The sequence below is a fragment of the Nuphar pumila genome, chromosome 13 (assembly GCF_984573655.1).
Source record: "Nuphar pumila chromosome 13, dmNupPumi1.hap1.1, whole genome shotgun sequence".
NCBI classification, from domain to species: Eukaryota; Viridiplantae; Streptophyta; class Magnoliopsida; order Nymphaeales; family Nymphaeaceae; genus Nuphar; species Nuphar pumila.
In genome coordinates, this window is record NC_143261.1 from 27,896,085 (window position 1) to 27,916,999 (window position 20,915).

The 20,915-nt window shown below is 37.7% G+C and overlaps 1 protein-coding gene across 4 annotated transcripts in view; it reads right to left on the reverse strand.

Moving 5' to 3' along the window:
• Nucleotides 1–20,541, reverse strand: part of LOC149818188 (ENHANCER OF AG-4 protein 2-like) — a 32,711-nt gene extending 12,170 nt beyond the window's left edge. For 2 of the 4 annotated variants that reach the window (XM_089985165.1, XM_089985164.1), the window contains exons 1-11: nucleotides 20,161–20,540; nucleotides 19,588–19,664; nucleotides 12,301–14,559; nucleotides 11,659–12,190; nucleotides 11,271–11,379; nucleotides 8,037–8,149; nucleotides 7,768–7,955; nucleotides 1,953–2,532; nucleotides 1,342–1,873; nucleotides 1,103–1,198; nucleotides 850–962 (exon numbers count right to left, since the gene is read on the reverse strand). In XM_089985165.1, the coding sequence (XP_089841291.1) occupies nucleotides 883–962; nucleotides 1,103–1,198; nucleotides 1,342–1,873; nucleotides 1,953–2,532; nucleotides 7,768–7,955; nucleotides 8,037–8,149; nucleotides 11,271–11,379; nucleotides 11,659–12,190; nucleotides 12,301–14,559; nucleotides 19,588–19,664; nucleotides 20,161–20,271 (4,677 nt within the window). In that variant the 5' untranslated portion in view covers nucleotides 20,272–20,540 and the 3' untranslated portion in view covers nucleotides 850–882. Of the gene's footprint in view, nucleotides 1–849; nucleotides 963–1,102; nucleotides 1,199–1,341; nucleotides 1,874–1,952; nucleotides 2,533–7,767; nucleotides 7,956–8,036; nucleotides 8,150–11,270; nucleotides 11,380–11,658; nucleotides 12,191–12,300; nucleotides 14,560–19,587; nucleotides 19,665–20,160 lie in introns of all 4 variants that reach the window. The other 2 variants (XM_089985166.1, XM_089985167.1) reach the window with 2 other exon arrangements.
• Nucleotides 20,542–20,915: the final 374 nt, after the last annotated feature.

The window sequence follows — 20,915 nt, forward strand, 5'->3', positions numbered from 1 at the left end:
ATGTGCAAGTGCACAGATACACTTACAGTCTTACAGCTATCAAGACAACATAAGGATGGTGTTTCTTAGAAAAGTCTATAAAAAACAGGCTTTTCTTGAAAACATCAAAATATTTAAATTAAAAATAAACAAAATTTGAAAATTTTTGAGAAAAGCTTAACTTGCCTTAAGAATAAACTTCTCGTAAGAAGTTCAGGATACTTTTGCAAAGCCTTCTTAATTATAATTGTTTTAATTTCATGAATTTCGCAGTTATTGTGATAAAATAATAAAAAATATTTTTTAAGATATTTAACAAAAGCTTTCATAACACAAAGAATTGAAATATCATAATAACCAGTTACTTGACACATACACATGTCAGAGAGAGAGAGAGAGAAATTTTCTTGGACAACTATCATGTAACAATTGCATTTCAAGCACCACCTGCCATGGACCTGGCTTACATCCAGTGAGGAGGCACAATCGATGGTAGACATTCCCACCAAATCAAGTTCCAGTCTAGTAAGCCCATAATGGTGCCAGTCAGAAGGGATCTTGGCTTGGAAAACTGAGCCTAGAACCCACCCAACTGTCCACATAGAAATCTATCTGAAATTTGAAAAAGGCACAAGGAGGCTATTGAGCAAGGTCAGATATTGGTGGAGGGAAATCAACCTTCAAGATGGTGCAACCCACCAATTTCACACCTTTGCCATGTCCAAAAATCCGGCATGCTCATTAACAGGATAGATACATACACATATACATACTTACATACATGTGTGTGTGTGCATCTATAACACTACTAAAAATACTTGCATCAGAAAGAAATGTGGAAGCATGTATATCTTAAATATCGCCACTTACATAAGTTTCGAGGTATGAGAGACAAAATTGATTTTACATTGGCCTCCAACAATTAAAGGCTGCAATATCTGGTCTACAAGGTTGCATCTGATTGACACCATGAGGTGGTGGAGCTACAGAAAACAAGAGACATAAGCCACAATATATGTAACAAAGCAATAGCGATACGTCAAAAGATCTTAAAAGTTTGCCGCAGATTCCCAGGAACCATTCATCAACATGTTACACAATTTTTTGGGGAAGCATAGGTCACCTGGAATTGAACCTCCAGAGCCAAGTGAATTCTGTACAGGGTACTGAAATCCCATGGGGCTTAAACAAGACCATTCTGATGGAGGTCGAAAATAGCCTGGTAATGCAAAGTAAGAAGCAGATACAGTTCTATATTTATCAGTTTCACTAATAAAATGTTCATTCTTGCGAAAGCACAAAAATTGAAAACTGCATGCTAATATCAAATCTGCACTTGGCAGAACCACAAATTTAACATACCATCTTGCACAATTGGTGGGGCGGAGCATGATGGTGCGGCCATTCCTCCAGGAACCCAAACAGCCTGCTGATTATTATTGACAGAATCGTTGGGATGCGGCCTCCACTGTTCTTCGTTAACAGGCTGCCGCCAACTGTTGGAGACAGATGTCAAAGGATATTGCTGGTAAGGCTGTGAGGCATACTGTGGAGCTACAGGCCTTGCATATGCAAAATGATTTGAAGGTGGCTGTGGAGGGGAGAAATGATTGGAGGGCGGTTGTGGAGGGGGAGTGGGATGGTAAGGTCGTTGAGGGAATGGTGTGTTACCAGGTTGGAACTGCTGAGTAACTTGAGCGGCTTGAGGAACTAAATACATATTATTTTTCCCAAATTCAAGGTTAGAAGAATGCATGGTGGGGAGATCCTGGACATGGGACATTCCAGGTGTGTTGAAGGAAGAGTTCTGTGGAACCCTTTCATTTCCCACAGGCATGACATTGACATGGCTTGGAGGGGGAGCATTCCCAGTTGCTTGGATGCTCCCAGTAACCTGCACACAGAAGATAAGGTTAGTAATTGTAAGCCCAGATGCAAGTTATAATATAAAGGGAAAATACCAAGAAACTTACATCTGGAGGCCTGTGACATTCTTGGTGGCTCAAATCTGGAGGTCTACAATAATCTTGAGGCATGGAATAACCATACATATAGGCAGGCGGGGAAGATGGCGGCAGTGGTGGCGGTGGTGGAGGAGGTGGAGGAGGTGGAGGTGGGGATGGAGATTCTGGAGGTGGTGGGGGAGGTGGAGGGGGAGGGGGGGAAGAAGGTAAAGGCGGAGATGGAGGAGGAGAATCAACAGGTAATGGTGGAGAACCCATTATTAATGGGCAAATCTCAGTTTCATCATCCCTGGAAGCACTTGTGACCTGATCTGAAACACTTTGCTGAGGTTCCGGTCCAACAGAAAGATTATGGGTTATAGGTTCATCTTTGGAAGAGGCAGACACATCTTCCATTTCAAGCTCGCCATCAACTTCTTCTAAAATGTGATGACGCCTGTCACTTGGAGTATCAGTATATTCATGTGCCTCCTCCAAAACATCAGCAGTTTCCATTGAGGATTTATCAGTAGATTCCTTGATTGGAAGAGCTTCTTCGTCTTCAAAGAATTGAGAGGCCAGGAAACCAGGCAACTGAAATGTTGCATTGCTGAAAGGAGGTAAATACAATTTAGTAACATGAAAGTTACAATCAATAAATAATAGATTTACATGCACAACAAGCTCAAACTGGCAAAAACAATAAACAAAATGCAGTCATAAAATCGTAACATGCTCGAATCAGAAGACTTCAGAAATATAATAGGTTAATCTTAGAAAACAGACGTATAAGAATTTACAAACCAATACATGCTGAAACATCGGCCTCCCTAAAACCCATATACCACATCATTGTTTGGGGGGATTCCCATCTTTACCAAAAACTGTCCCAAGTTTTCTGGAAAGACATTTGAGGCCCTGATTTTTCAATGGAACAGTCAAATGGGGACCTCATTCTTCTGAAGTCAGATTAACATATCACTAGGTTACAAAAACACCCCTATTCTGTAACAGCATAAGCAAAACACACTTTTCCAAAACAATGTTAAAAAAAGATATTTCATATGCATCTTAACCAAGAAATCAACTTCAGGTCTCTTATTCGATAGTTTTATGCAAAAGAAAGGTTCTGAAATAACTTCTGAAGAAAAATGGGTCCATTTTCCAAAAATCAGGTAAAAAGATGGATATCTAAGTGGAATTTTCCCTATCATTAGATGATTCAAACTGACCTTGAAAAAATATCCCTTGCGCTCAATGTACAACATTGCACTCACACAGTATGCGTGCCACCATTTTAATTTAAATGAATTCTTCTTCCATAAAATTCAAGCTCTGAAAAATGAAATATATGCAGAATAATAGAGATTTGCCAAGGCACTAATTCTTATACTTTGAAATACAGTAACGATGTCTGAGCTATCTGTATGTTGCAATCACTGTAAACTTAGCATATCACTTGGAACAATTTTATGCCCAAGAGTAGTGATCTCAAACTGATCCGTGAAGTTACCAGATACTGCAACAGGTTGCCCTAATACTTTGGAAGAAAGGAAAAGTCAAGCATTCATTGGGGTGTGAAAAGTAGACCAATCATCAGCAAAAATCCAAGGTTTTCAGAAGCAGCACAAATATGCAAAATAACAAGAAAACAGTGTAGGGAGCAACAATGAAAATCCAAGGACTCAGAGAAAAATCATGTGGGGATCAAGCTACACAGAAGTGAAGTATTCATTAAGATAATGAATTATGTTTAGGTTAGTACACCTAACGTTGATTAATATAACAATACAATGAGATAGTTTGGTAAAGAGGAGCTAAAAAAAGCATTGCACTATTATCCTAGCTTTTCAGCTTGCTTAATTCACATCTCAAAATTGGCAGAGGACAGTTATTCAGACTGATATCAACAGGTCACGTGATTCTTATATGGCAAGACCCAAGCATAACTGTTAGAAAGACATTACATTCTAATTAGCCTCATGCATTCAACTTCTGAATAGTATTGCACATTAAATAATAACACAAATTAAACCAATTTGTCCACAGCCAAGCCACCTTTGTTTCCTGGACACTCCTGGAGGTCCACCGTATTAGTGTCCAGCAATGTCTCACACTGACATTGACACTATTTGAAAGTTTGAAGATGGCTATTTTCAAACTTCAAAAGCGTCCAATGCTGTTGGACAAGCTAGACACAACAGGCCAAGTGCTGGTCACTCGATGTGTGGCAAATGCTCTCTCTCTCTCTCTCTCTCTCTCTCTCTCTCTCTCTCTCTCTCTCTCTCTCTCTCTCATGAAATCAGAAGATGGAGGTGGAGAATTTGATGGAGGATAGCATGTGGGCTGTTCTGGAATGGCTTTTCTTGCTTAAATGTCAATTTTCTAGTAGTGATTTGACCTATCTTAAATGGCTGACTTTCAAACCTGGGCACCTCCTCGTCCTGGATAATTTATATACATACATTTTTTATTTTTTATTTATATTTATAAATTTGTGTTCCCATATCTAATTTTGCAAAGCTCAATGTGTCCGGCACTTCATACCTGTGCCTGAGTCCCTGACGCTGACACTCATATTAGTCCACGTAACATAGCAGGCCACACATATTAGCACTTGGATTAAAAAAGTTATGCTCAACAGACTAACCAAAACTCATGTTTTTGGACTCCTGGAAAATTGGAATAATTTCACATTTACCTCTATTTTTTAGCCTTCACATGTTGCTCTCATTGTGCAAAATTAATTCTTTGAAAACATCCTTGATTGATTATGCTTGAGAATGATCTTGGATTTATTTCTCATTGTCATTCGTATTGAAAATGACTTGCACTGGATGCTTTGTTCACATATACTTGAATGCATTTTGTGTGACATAATATTAACTTGTTTTCCCATTATGGATTGTATTTTGCCTTCTATTGGGTTCTTGTGTTTGTACCCCTTAGAAGGTTTATATTTGATGCATTGTGAGTGATACTTAGTATGTGGTATTAAAATTCATGGCTTTTGTATCCCATATGTGGGTATAAGTTATTAGATTGCTTTGAGTATTCATGATTGGTGGTAATTATGTATGCTATTCGATTTATATATGGCTCTTTGAGAATCTCTAGGTGTTTTTTCCTTAATGTTACATGTCATTGTTGTCCCATAATAGACTTATGATCTAAATTGAGCTAGCTTTCTATAAAGCTTGCTTATATTGGTCATGGTTATTCACCATTGTTATTGATATAATCTTGATTGCCTTGGATTGCAAAAGATTTATGAAAAATTATCAATTGATATATTGTCTTGCACATGAATTATCTTTAACTTTGTTTTTCAAATTGATTCTTATATATGAACTCTCTTATTTGGAGGGTTTCATGTGCTTATATTGCCTTCCTATGGCATTTGTTTTGTCCATCGCAGAATTTTATATAATGCATTTTCTTTTTGTCTTGTTGTTGTTGGGTCGGAGTTAGGTATTGAGGTGACTTATGTGAACACCTCAAGTCATCTTACGAGCATGAATCATCAAGTCGTGTTGACACTTGTCTTGGATCTGATTGATAGTTGATTGGCCTTTAGATCCATGTTGCTTTTGTTGAACCGCGGATGTTTGTTGGGGTGAGTTGTATGCACCTCGGTTTTTGTCAATTTAGATTTTCAACTTATAGTTTGGCTTTAACAGATAGTGTGGACCACTTTATAAACTGCTCATTGTCATTTATGCTTATTTTAAATAGAAAATTTTGGTGTTTGGATCATTTACTTTTATTTTTTTAATATTTTATAAACTTCACTCCCTTTTTCAGAAATAGGAGACCTACTTATTTTCTTTGCAAGTACCTATTTTCTTCTATTTCACCCCATCACTACTACTACAATTATCACCATCACCATTTCTCCACCATCAATACCACCACCACCACTTACCATCATCACCACTATCACCATTGCCACCACCATTGATACGCCCTCACTAGGATCTTCCAAAATCTCCCCAATGTGACCCTCACAAGAGTGTGCAACTCATCGGCTATCCAAGTAGGTGCCTTGCAAACCAAATTGATTCACACGATTCTTCCTTTGTACCTAACCCTTCAAGTTCTTCAAAATCCACAAATCTCCACCCCACACACTCATATATGATGTCTACAACTCGATTGAGTTGCATTCAGCTCATTACAACAAGAAAACCAAGAAAATACAAATCATCGAACACTTAGGAAACTATAGAATTGTATGTTCAGTCTACACAGTTCAACCTATATTCTGAACTGAAATTTACACAGCCACAAAATACAGAATACAGGGACTCTAGAGCTAAAAATTGGTATAGAGACTCTTTGATATACAATGAAAACACACCAAAATTCAAAATTCAAAATTCAAAATTCAGACAAAATGCACGAGCGGATTTGGAGATATACTTGTGCAAAGTTGGCCAAAAAATAAACTGCACAGTTTCTGCAGAACACAGGCTGCACCTGCACAACGCTGAAAACTGTCTACAATTCACTGTTGCGACCCTCACTTCCTCCTGCACACATCTCCATACACCGAAAATGAGGCCCAATGCATGAGTAGAATCTCCAGGATGGAGTTCCAAAGTAGTGCAACCCCTCTGCGCACAGGAACAGGGTGTCTACTATGACAGATCACTAGAAAATGGCTAACACCGCAGGATTCTGGTACAATTGGCCAGTGTGCCTTACACCTCCATAAAATAGACACTCGCAGCTTTCCCACACCATCACCACCATCCATCATCACCACTGCTAAATCTTCTTTTATTTTTTTTATAAGGAACTAATCTTCTTTTTCTAGTTCAATAAAATTTAAATAGTTGCTGATCCAAACATTCACTTAATTAAAAATAAAGGCAACTATCTTCATTATAAAATGTGCTTTAATTTATTTTATAAGCAATAAATAAAACATATCCAAAGTATTAAAAAGATATACCAGCAAAAATAGTTCCCTCCTATGTCACAGGGACTCTGCAAAAGGAACCTCGCACCCGCGTCAATGCGATGCGGGTACGGCAAACACATCACAGAGAGGGTTGCCTACCCACAGAGAGAGAGAGGGGGCTGGGGTCGTCCTCCTCCTTCATCTGGTTCTCCTCTTGTTCCACCTCCTCCTCTCTCTCTCTCTCTCTCTCTCTCTCTCCTTTTTACCTTTTTCTCTCCTCTTTTTCCTTTTTACTTATTTTTTATAGGTTTACAACACCTGGTGCAAGCAAGCAGACAGGTGTTAACTGGGTCAGACTTAGGTGTCAGGTCGGATCTGTTTAGACCCAAGTCTGATTCAGACTTGGGTCAAAGCAACCCAGATCTGAAATGGACCTGGACCTATTCTGACCCAAGTCAGACTCAGTGTTACAACAAAGCAGACCTAGGTCTGAATTGGACCTGGGTCTGTTGGGTTTGCTTTGACTCAGTCGGATTCAGACCTGGGTCAAAGTAAACCCCGGCTTGAATCAGTATGGGTATACAAAGCCAGGTCTGTCGGAGATTTTTATATTTATATATATATATATACACACACACACACACCCTTCCGCACCCTGGCACCCAAGTATTTTTAAAGTGCCATATCCCTGCACCCACACCAATGTGACATAGGTTCCCTCATATACATACAGGTTAATGTCAATCTCCTGAATAAGCTACAAACAAAACACAGAACGGATATGATATATACCCTACATCTTATTTTGGGATTATGTTCACTACTTAACATAAATATTTTAACTCATTTAAAAGTCGAAATAAATTTGGCTCAGCAATAATGCATTCTCATGTGCACTATGTAAGCACCCAAAGAAAGGGACAAAAATAATCAGCATACCTGCCATATTCATCAACAAGCATTCCTTCCATTTCTCTGAGAGGATCATCCACAGCACGTTCTGCTCGAGTTGGACGTCTTAGAAATAAACCAGCAGTAATATCATCATTTGATGATCCTATTTCATCCATGTAGCGACGAAGAACTGATTCTGGAAGGATTTTTCGCTCAAGCCATAACTTCAAGACCTATCAAAGAAAACAAAACGTTCAATATTCAAGGAAAAAGCAAAGATCACAACCACATCTCAAAGGCCACAAAATGATCACCTTCAGGCATTGTCGACGATTTTCACGTGCACCAGCTCCAAGTGGGGCAGCAGCACCCAAAAGCCGTGGAAGAGCTGCTTGTACTGTTGGAATATATGAAGCCCCTGCAATACCTGCAGCAACCAGACATTTTGCAGGCAGTGAAAATGAACAATGTAATGGTAAAACAGGTAAAGATTATCAAACGCTAACAATTTGAATCAAATAGTACATGAAACAGCTTGAGGTGCTACAGAAGCCAAACAAACAGATATTTATGCTTCATAAAGCCAAGAGATGTACACAAGTGAAATTGTACCATAGATATACGTGCTACTAATTCAGAAGGAGGTTTAATCTCCACTGTCCAAGAGTTACACAACCCCCGAGACAGTAAACATATGCCTTGGAAAAGGAGTCATCCTCCAACAGCTGGAAGATATTAGCATCTCCATTAACACCCAAATATTAGAATTTTCTTAAATTTTCACATTCAATTCATGCTTCTTAAATTTTCACATTCAAATGTGTTCAGCACTACAACTTACAATTCCAGTCAGTGTTATTAAAATTGCGCCTCAAGGCGCAAAAAGTGTGCCTCGCCTCAAGGCGAGGGCCTTTGTGCCTTGAGGTGCAGGTATAAAGCGCAAAAAGCCCCGAGGCAAGCGTATACACCTCGGATTTTTGGTCAAATGAGATTTTTGGTCAAATGAGGGTCAAAGCCCTCATTTGACCAAAAATTAGGTTTTAAATCACAGGGCCCCGACCCTAATGTTATATTTTCTGAGAAACACGTAGTCGGGGGCCTGAATATTTTCTGGAAAGCAAGGCCTCCTCGTTTAGGTGTATTAGGGTTTGGTGCCGGAGAGAAAGGAGGAGACGAGTTTGTTCACAGCAGAGAGCCGAGGCAGATCGGAAGCATTCTTGTTCATTTTGGGTAAGTTTCACTTTTTCCACGAGATATTATGTCCTTATGTGCACAGAATGTTATTATCTTGCTGCTCATCCAGTTGCCACTGTGGAAAATTTTGTGCCAACAAGCCTTTTCAGCATTGTGCCAGCAAGAAGATGAAAGTTGTGAAAGTATGCTGTTGAACTTCATATATCGTTACTTTCTCAAGGAAATAAAAGGGGTTCAGTCATTTGTCGTGTACATTGTTCTATGGCATTGTGGTTCTTTTGCTTCAATTTGTCTTCTTTGAATTGCTTCTTGTTCATGGCTGCAGGTGTGTCAGTGGGTTTGAGTTTATGCATGATAGGCTTCTTTAATATATCATAGTCATAGTTATGCTGTGTAAAATGGATAGTCCTTCCCTCTATTGACTTCAATCATCAGGAAATAGCTAAGCTGACCCATGTCCCTAGTCCCTAACGCTGAACTTCTCATGAAGAATTCCGATTTATTGGTGATTATTACATCATCCACATAAAAAGTATGATGACTATACCTTTATTTCCATAATAAACAAAAGGAGGATTATATGTAGGTGCTTTTGTGAAGCCAAGGTCTTTAACTGCATTATAGAGGCTTTCACACCATGGCCTTGGGGCTTGTTTAAAATTGTAAATGTATCTCTTGAGCAGACAAACTTTCTAGGATCATCCTGATAAAACCTGTGTGGTTGTTCCATGTGTACTAATTTTAGTTTACCATTTGTGACTTTCAAGGTTGCAGCAAAACATTCATTGGAATTTGTTTTCAAACTCAAATTTCAGACATAATATGAGACGTATAGAATGGCCAGGGCTTTGCAGTACTTATTCTTATGTGGTAAATTAGATCTGTCAGCTTATGCAGTGACCCATGAATGTTCACACGAGAATTGTGAGGTATGTAAAAAGGACCACGAGTCGTGGGTTAATGGAGGCTGAAAAATGAAGTCCATGATTTTCAAGTTCAAACTGTGATTGGATTTTCTGGCTTGGACTGCGCAGATGATGAAGAGTCAGAGAATGAGGACGAAGGAGAACCTATTTATATGGATTACTTAGACAATGACATCGAAGACTTAGATATTGATGATGACAAGACACAAGAAGAGCCTAAGCCCTAATTCATATAATAGGGCTATGGGCATTTATATGTTTTTTTGGGTCTTTCATTTGCACTTGTGAATGTTACACACTCATTTTGAAGAGTTTTGGACAAATATATTAACATTTGGTTGTTAATGCTAACATGCATTTTTTAATTATGTCCATATGATGTTGTTAATGCTAATATGCATTTTGTTGTTAATTTTTTATTGAATGAATGCTCATATTTTATTTCCTAGATACTTATGTAGATCAAGTTGTTGCATTAATGTTACTTTTACATGTTAATCTCATATTTTTTTTCAGTATTTATTTGAGATTTTTTATTACTTATTGGTTGTTGCTTCATCAATAAAGCATTTTTTATTTATTTATAACTTTAGATCTTTTTTATAGTTTTTTTTAAGTTTTCAAAAAAAAATTTGAGGCTTACGCTTTATGCCTTGAGGCTTAAGCCTCGCCTCAGATTTTGGTGAAGCGCCTCACTACGCCTCAACGCTTTTCACAACACTGATTCCAGTATATTTAAGGTCAAATGAAATGACTTTTCCGCTTTTTTTCTCACAGCTCATTCAATCCAATGCTGCATAAATATAGATGCCTTTGACATTTATTAAAAGAATCAAGCTTAGCACCATCACTTTTAATGTATATAGTTTTATTAAAAGAATAAGTGTGGTGCTACCTTTTGATTATGTTTCCATTGGAATTTTTATAGCAGGATCATACTGATGTTGCTAAAAGATAGTTGCAGCTTTTGGCAAGCCAGAAAGCACCCACCCACCACACATGTAGACACACATTGGTCATATCCAGCATAAACACATAACTCATGTACAACCACAACCATGCATTACATTTTCACTTTCGATAAGTTCATTTTGTTTCCAATCCTTATTAATTTTTATTGAATGGGAATTTCTTGGTCAATTTTTCCATGGCTTATGACTACCATAAGGCATAAATTTCACCACAAAGTTGGAGAACCTTGTGACTGAATAAGACAATTGCATTAGTATTCTTAGGTGGCCACGTCAAACTGCTGCTATTATCTAAAATTAACAGAACTTGAACAGACTTCATAACACTGCCCATACAAAAATAATTTTTTGCAGAAATCAGTAATACCATATGTGAGACCCATTAGTTCAATCAAAGAAATATGTGACAAAAAAGATAACTGAAAACACAACAGCAAACATCCGTCAAAATGAATACCTCTCTGACTGTGTGAGCATTGCGTGATGGAATCAACAAGAAAAAATAAGTCAACTCTTCGATGAAAACTGGCTTCATTCTCCAACTTCCGAATAAGAATATCCACAACCTGCACACAAAACATGTTTATCATGCTCAACATGTGCAAAAGTTGATATATCCAGTCCAAAATAATAAAAAAAACTTGCATTAGATACTGGTCTCCAAACCAAGGAAAAAAAGGAAATGCAAATGAGCATGAACACTGTAGGATATTCTATTCACACAAGGTAAAGGTTTCTAAATAAAGAATTCAATAATCTACAGACCAATAATTCCAGTAAAATGAATGGCAGACAACAGCAAGAATAAGTGAAATATAAATGCATGTGCATGCAAATTAACTTACTTCTCCAGCAATTCCATACTTGGCACAATCAATTGCAAGGCGAGTAGCTCGACCAATACTTTCTTTTGTTCTAGATAGTGTTTCCACCATTCCCTCAAAAGCATCACGAGCAACAGCTGCTTCAGTTCCACCACTCAATGAGCCGCTGATTCCCCTGTATTCTGCTCCAACTTTAGCTTCTTCATATTCTTTCGGGTCCATCTGCTCTTGTGGTACGAATTGCTGGGCATGAGTTGATGGAGACGCAAATGATGAATGAGGAAAAAATCCCTTTAAACCCTCTTGCACACCATTGCTCAAAGAAAATGGCTGAAGTGAAGAAACAGGACTGAAAGTCTTTCCCTGTACAGGGGTGGTGGACATAAAATCAGTGACAGGAGCATCAACATCATCATGCATAAGAGATTGAGGGCGTGACTGGCGCCTCTTGGCCTGAGCAGCTGCAATAAGGTTCCTCATGGATGGAGAAGATTCTGCAGCCTTTGTTTCTATTAATGAACTACCAGGTTTAAACTCTTTTCCAGATTCGATACTGAAAGTAATCACAGAAAACCAAGTGAGAGTAAGGAAAATGACATTAACACACAATACACAAAGATACCAATGTGAAAGCTCAATAAGCTAAGTGCAAGTTATGATTACCGTTCTCTCCGCAGAACATCCCTTTCAGCACTGTGCTCTGTTGCAACTGCAATCCTGGGCCTATTTTCAATAGGCCCCTGCAGCCGTGAACTAGTTTTTTGCGAAATTTTCATCTTTTCGGATGTGACATCTATCTTATTTCTTTGTGGAGTGACAGCATGCCCACGGCCTAAACATTCTAAATCCTGGTAAGAACTTCTATAGGATCCAGCCTGAGTTTTCTTCACTGCTGGAGAATCTGATGTCTTAGCATGAGACTTGTTGATTTTTTGATCATGTGGCTTACTTGCAAATTTGACGTGCCCAACCAGGTTCTTTGGAGGAGAGGAGGGTGACTTTACTGGCTTGGAAGATGATTTCTGAGATTCTACAACAGTACTTTTTATCCTCTCCTGTTCAACTAGCTTTGGACTAGATAAAAGCTCATTTGCAGGTCCATCAGGAGATACTGTATTATTGATAGATTTCTGTGCATCATCAGCTGAATTCAGATATTCACCCTTGATAGTCTCAGTCTTTAACAACTGACCTGAACTTTCCAACTGCATATGGGCAGTTTGAAGAGAATCTGGAATTTTTTCAGAAGCCTTACAGGCAAGACTTGTAGTTTCACTGTGTACCACTGTCCTGCATTCATCGTTAACACTGACAGAACCAAAAGAAGCTTGTCTGCCGTCAACTCCAGAACCAGGAGACCTACCATTATCTACATGCATGGAAGATTTGCTTTTAGCCAAAGTTGGACTCCCCACATGCAAAACAGCATTACTGTCAGCAACGGAGGCTGACATGGCTTCCAGCGCCCGGCGACGTCGCTTTGTCAATGGAAGGATATCTTCATCACCTGAAGAATGGCCTCCACCTTTACATCTATTAGGCTTCAAAGCTAAACCATTAGATGAATCAGCATCCAATTTATTAGAATCTGAGAAAAGTTTACCTTTCTTGTCAATCGTTACATGTGGAGAGTCATTTGACTTATCATTTCCACCAACTAAAGGTGATTCCTCAACAATGTCATCGTCCATCTCTGAGATTCTCAATCTCTTTGCTGGACGAATCTTTTCATCCATATCCACGATGACTTTCCCGCTTGTTTTGGACTTTTTCCTTTGATCTTTAGATGACAACAGCTTAATACTTTGTGGGTCCTCCAAGTGATCAAAAGCTTCCTTACCATGATCTCCAACATTCAGCAAGTTTTCTACTCCTCTTAGATCATCCTTATCAGCTTTCCTGTTATCTCTAAAAATGCTCTTCGACTTTTTTGAACTTATAACATCCACATCTGATGTTGGAGATGACTCATGCTTCCTATTGCTGGAGGCTATTTTTTGTAGCATGTTACTAGGGGCACTCTCCTCTTTCAAAAGCTTTGATGATGCTAGCTTAGAACCCTCAGAATCTTCATGTTTCAATTTGGGACCTGAGCCGGCCTTTCCTTTTACTTCAGAGGAGGTGTCAACTTTTACTTTAGAAACACGAATCCCTTTTTTAGTTCCACGAGAAGTAGAATATTTAGAACCAATGGATGTGATCAAAGGCAGAGATGCCGCATGTTCCTTGTCATCAGGATCAGATGGGGAAGTATTAGAAGCACCGGGACTTTTACCACCAACTGTGCCTTTTGAGTGAACATCCGCACTATTGAGCTCTGGGAAAATGTCACCAACATTATTATTTCTAAGCTTACAGATTTGATCATGATCTGGAGAAAGTCCTTCCTTTCCTGGAGAGAACCTAGAAACATTCTTGGAAGGCATCACACCTCTGTTTGGTGCACGTGGGGTTCTATTGGCAGTTTTAACCCTTTTCTTGACAGATAGAAGTGGAGATGCCCGCCCTTCCATGACCTTTGTAGACCCATCCTTGGCATCCAAAGACGCCGAATGACTCAAAGAACAGCGTTCCAACCCATGACCTCCACTATCTGGACACTCGCTACCAGTAGCAGTTTCATTAAGCTGCTCTTTGGAATACGATTTCAGATCACTGTCCCGTGTTAAAGCCAGGTTAGAGCATTCCACGTGCATGGGACGTTCAGTATCCCCATTTTGAGAAGGTTCATGTTGCTGAGGTGGTCCATCAGTGTCTCCCTTCAGACTCGCAGTCCTTTTTTGCTGCAACTCTTCAAAGGCCTCACAAATTTCCTTTACAGCACGAGAAAAATGCTTGACAGTTCTACCCTGACATCGAGCTGACAACTTATTCTTTGATTCATGAGTGAACACTTGAATATCAGCAGGGGCAACAAATCCACTGGATCAAAAACAAATAATATGGTGCTTAAAGGGCTGGTAGCCATCATTTTAGAAACTGTGCAAAGTCACATAATCAGGCATTGAATATTGAAACATAACTGCTAAACACAGATCAAATAATAAAAAATGGAATAACTCCAAAAAACAGGATTACCCAATGCATGTTGTTCACAGATGGAAAACTACTTAAAATATAACACCTAAATGCCAACCATCACCACAAAGGTGACCACCATAGTGGCAACAGCCACCCTCACAGTGTCCTCCTCTAAACAACAACTAGAAGTGGCTGTTGATGAATGGAACTAACCCAACCAATGTTATAAAATGCATAACATAACATATCGTAACATGTCATAAAAGTCACAAATTTCTACTTAAAAATTAAAAAAAATTAAAACACAATAAAAAAATCCAATAACTTCATAGTGAAAGAAACTAATGGTATTATCTACAAAATAAAGCCAAAGTATCACATAGCAAATAAAAATAAACCACATAAAACACCAAATACCAAATAATCAAGCTAATAAGTTATTAATGACATTCATGACTACTAAAAAAGAAAATTATATAATACTCTAAGGATCAAACTAATAAGTCATAGGTCTCAATACAATGTAAGTTATATAAGCAAATATAAGCAATCAAAATATCAGACAATAAGTGTTCTTATTTCAACGGTCGTTAACAAATGATTGGAAAACTAAAATATACAAAGGAAATAACAAGTTTTGTGTAGATTAGAAGTTTTTAAGTAGATACAGTGAGAACCAAAAAGGACTAAGCATAATGTTTGCCTGATTCTCGTTCTCTCTTTCTTACTCTTGTTTTGTTGATGCACCATGGAAAGAAGGAAAAGAAAAAGAGAGAAAAAAAGGAAAAGACTAAATAAAAACCACATGGATTTTTACAGCATTGAGCCATCGTATCAAGAGTCAATAAAAAGAATTTTGTTGGAAGAAATTTTCATTATGTATTTGTGTATTAACAACATAATTATACCAAATTTATTATTGTATATAAATTTTCTTGTAAACTAATCCATGTTTGGGCAATACTTATTATCATACATAACATACAAATTTGTTCAAAGATAGAACATAGACAACGTGACATGGACTAAATTTTACACAACAAATTGGCTGCAAGAGTACACTGGTTAAGAGAGAGAAAGAGAGAAGTATGGGGTGGACAAAGCTATTTGACAAGAAGATAATCACAAAAACATAAAGCCTTATCAATTTTGAGTTGGAATTTGAGCAAGTCTGTTATACAAACACATGTGTGTGTATGAATGTGTGCCTGTAAATAAATAAATAAATGTGTATATGTATGTATGTATATATTGGTTATGGCGCCATGATGTCATGTCGCTCTAGAAATCATAGGTGCAGGTTCTTTTGATCCAATTAGACCTCATGGATGCGTTCAACATGTTCCAAATGCTGGGGGGAACCACTCTTGGATTATGGTTTTTCCTACAAAAAAAAAACACAATTTTATGAGTTGAGAACATGCGCACATTGTAGGCCATTGATTTTTGAAGCCTTACAAAAGCTTGTCTACATGTTGTAATTGGACAATCCAAGAGCCAGTTACTTTTAAGCAAAATATGTAGATCACATATGTATGGTTAATTTCATGAAAAACATCAAAAGAATGAAAAAAAAAAAGAACTGTTTGTGCCTCATGACGATATGAGCAAATATTAACCCATATATATAAATGCGAAATTGATACGTGCTAAATGGATTTTTCTGCCCTTTCGGTGTTTTTTTCGCAGTTCCAACCCCATAAATGTGTTGGGCATGGTCAATTTAATCCACACCTGGATCATGTGTTTTTGATGAAAAAAATGATATTTGGAGCCTTGAAAATTTACAAAGAATTCGGTCCATTGATTTTTCGAACCTTATAAAAACCCACCCATGTGTCGGTATCGAACACTTCAAGTCTTCAAGAGTTGATCCCTATAAAATCAAGTGCATAGATCACATTTTTCACACCTACCTATTACTATATATATATATATATATGTATATATATATATATATATATATATATATATATATATGTATATATATATATATATGTATATGTATATGTATATTTCTTGAAAATCTAGTGAAATAAAAATACTTCAAATTTCTTTTCTTAATTGCTTAATGATTCACAAGTGGATTTCAAAGAATTTGAGATAAACTATTCATTATTTTGGGGATTTCGTCTTTTTAGTTTAGATTTATTGAAGGAAGGAAAGGTGACCTGGCATGGAAATAATGTGAACTACATGCTTCTAGAATGATTCACGATGGCCTCTGTAGGTTCATATGTCATATTGTAGGCAGTGACACCTTTGCACAACCTTGTTGGTCTTTCTATATTTCAACTTGTGTTTGCGTTGAAATAGCTCTGGGTTTAAGAGAAGTAGATGAATTAAGGAAACAGGCTGCAGAGTTACTGTCAGAGGTGCAACCTTCTGAGCCACTTTTGGAGGTCATCCTAGATTTAGAGGATGAAATTGCTGATGAAATCCTATCATCACACTCACATATTTTAGGAGTAGAAAATCCCCCAAGCGTATGAAAGAACCAAGAGAGAGATATAGATGAAATTTTAACAGCTTATATTTCAAAGCATAGGAAGTAGTTTAGTCTTAGGAGTTAGAAATTGGGGTATTTAGACTTTAGAGTTAGATTTAGGAAACTGGGCCACTAGAAGCATAGGAAGTAGTTTAGACTCAGGAATTAGAAGTTGGGACTTTAGAGTTAGATTTAGGAAACTGGGCCACTAGAATATTAAAATTTATGAAGTTGTGGTTGAATGATATCTCTTATCCTTATTTTGTTTGAAAATCTGTCAATGTTGACTCCCAAGGAAACGTTGCAAATACTTCAAATCTTTAAATATCCCCTCTTTGTGAACAGATAAAAACTTCTACTTTTTGTGGAACTTCTAAGATTGTACGGGTAGGTGGGCAGGTACTTTTTGGTTACATTATACAATAAGAGTATATTAGTAAAATTTAGTACTATCATTGGTGAAGAAATTTCATGGGAAATTATCTCTTGCCGATAGGAGTAAAAAGGGTACCTACTGGCGAATTAATTTTATCTAATTGGCATATATCAGTTTCCATGAGTGCCATCTTTGAACTCCCCTTCCCTCAATGGTTCGGGTATCATTTGGTAGAGCATGAACAGTAATCTGGTACATAATATCTTTTACATGATAAGGTGTTCAGTTTTAAATATGCTGACTTCCTCATTCATTCTTGGTTGCACAATCAGAACAGAAAATTATCTCTAAATTTTACTGTCTTCTATAATTTCTCAGAAATTTGAGTGGAAAGCAAATCATATGTCACTATTACATACCACATACTTCTCACACATCATGCATACCACCAAGCACATGTGGCTACATAACAGAAAGAAAGTGATATCTAACCTAATTATGATTTTGGGAGAAAAAAAACAAAAAATGATTTCTTTCCTATATAAACTTGTAAATACTATCAGAGGCAGTGCCTGTCCATTGGGTTGTGCAGGCAGGCCATGCAAAAGGTATTGCCATGTGTATCTGTCATAACAGGATAAAATTTTTAGCATAACAAGTTTCTATCAAATATCCAACTTAAATAAACAGAAGCATAAATGCATGCATATATGTTCATGCGTACGGACTGAACATCCTATGACATGCTTAGTATAAAAAAAGTTGTGCACAATAGAGCAACATGCCAAAGTGTGGGATAAAAGATTTATAACCATGTCTGCTATAGCATCAAATATACCTATGATATGGTTTGCATTTAATAATGAAAAATAGCAAGCAAATGTTATTGCCTAAAATCATAGTCACCAGTATCGTACACATCAATTTCTTGGCTAAGTTTCTCTCACGAGCTTTTTCTAGAAAGTGGTTTTTCAGAGAAAATCTTGGGTGCAAAAATTTTAAAAGAAATATCGTGATATTATACCAATATTTATGCCATCACCGATATTTATCATGATATTCTCACATTTTTTATCGGTTGTTGAGAAAACCCCATTAATATCATGATATTTTGAAAACAGTGGCGATATTGGTGACTATGCTTCTTGATCACTATGAAACAAACATTTGAGGAACAATTGTAAGATACCAATAAGGATTACAAGCACGGATTCACAAAGGAATTTATATGACATAGCAATCTATCAATAAATCACTAAGCCACACCTTGATGTATGGATCATAATTAACAATGATAATCCCAAGAATATGATATCATTAACATTCATATCAATCACTATAACACTATTTGTTTTTAACATATTCAACAATATTTCGGAAAAAATAAATTATACTAATCTTGCATAATTTGATGCAGATAAAAAATACAGTAAACATAGAAATAAACAATAAGACTTTTAAACAGAAAAGGTAACCAATGGGAAATTTATATGACACAAGAAATGAACAATAAATTTTACAACATAGAGACTACACAGAAACAGCACTCCACAGAAATGCACCTGATAGACTAGGATGTTAAAAAAACCATCAGGTCAAATTTTCCACGCTGATGACAAACTATATTAATGGAATCAAGCGATATGGAGGTATCAATGACAAACTATCATAATGGAATCAAACTATCATAATGGAATCGAGTGATAGGGAGGCATCAAACATTAATGGGCTTATATACCAGGCCTAACTAATGAAATCCAATGCATGTTATATTAACAATGCATTAATCTACGATATTTGGGCAAATTACGTCCAAATCTTACAACAATTACTATGAAGATTACTATCTTGGCAACGACAGAGTTGGAGGACCAGAGTGATCGTAAATATGCACAAGGATAGTGTTTTAGGTTTTTCTTCAAACCTCCTTGATTCTGTTTGCAATACCCAGTTTCAGTTACAGCTACAAGCCTACAACTAGACAAGCAAATATTATAGCAATAATAAAACTCTCACACAGAAGATGCCCACCAATATTAATACAAAAAAAAAAGAAATAACTTACATTTCTGCAGTGCCAAAGAACTGAACAAAGTACTTCTTTGGATCCGGCGACTTGTTCCAATCTTCCGGTTTACTTATCTAGAAGGAAAACCCAAAAGGTATAATCTCAAAGTTTTGCAAAACAACTTATTCTCGGAACATTACCAAACTTAAATGTCTCGTTATCAATTAAATCCAAAAAACAAAATAAAGAGTTCCTCTACAGAATAACCATGGCTAGTAAAAAAAAATCAACAACGTAAAGTGCAAACCACATTCCAAAAGAATGAACCCCAAAAAACATTTTACAAACTATATTTTATCATCCAAGTAAAAAATTAAAAATATGCAAAAAGATATCCATTAAAACTTCTGCACAGAATAAACAGAAGCTTAACATGTGAAACAAGCACTGGGATGTCCACCCGTTTCCAGTTTCCCGCTTATTACCCAAATAAAAACTCGCCCCAAGAATAAATTCTAAAGGAATAACAAACAAAATATCCGTGACAAGACCGAAAGCAAGAAATGCACCACATACATAGAAGCAAGGACGAACCAGAACAGGGCCATAACAACGAAATCTAAGGCATACCTTCGCAGGCCACGCCGGGAACCCCTTCACCTTGGCGAGGACGAGATCCCCCAGGCTCAATTGGCTCCGATCCTTGGATTTTCCGGCTCCCTTCCTCCGCCCCGGAGCCATGGGGAGAAAAACCTTAGCCCGGCCTCCCTCTGGCGGAAGAAAACCCTAGAACCCCTAGAAGAGCAATGGCGACGATCGAGCGCTGGAAACTGGCTGGACGAGGAAGGAGACAGGCGGACGGAGGACTTCCGGCGAGTCTCAGACGGGCGAGGCGCGAGACGCGGCCGGAATTCCGGTGGCGGAGGGCGGCGCCGGAGAGATGCTTATTTTTGGCCTAATTTTTCTTCTTTTTCTTTTTTTCACTCTTTTTTTACTTCCGAGAGAAAAAACCTTGGATGAGAGAGTTGGGGTGGCTTATATAGTTTCTGACTATTAACCATGGTTAGTGTCGTCAAGTAGCGATTGTTTACTGCGGTTAAGAGCCGACCACGGCGGTTTAGGTCGGTCATGGATCCGATCGTGCGACGGTTCTTGAGTCTTTGGGGTCGGTTTCAGTACGGTGTATCGATATTAGCCGTCTGCCTGAAAATGGACGGTGGAGATCCCGCGTTGCATGATTTTTCTAAACTGAACGTAGATCCGGAACTTCTCGGTCCGATCTTGACTACAAGTTTGTATTTGTGGTTGTGGTAGGGATGCAAATGGATTGGATTCATTCGGACCTCCATTTCCAATCCGCTATATTATTATTGGATTTGGATCTT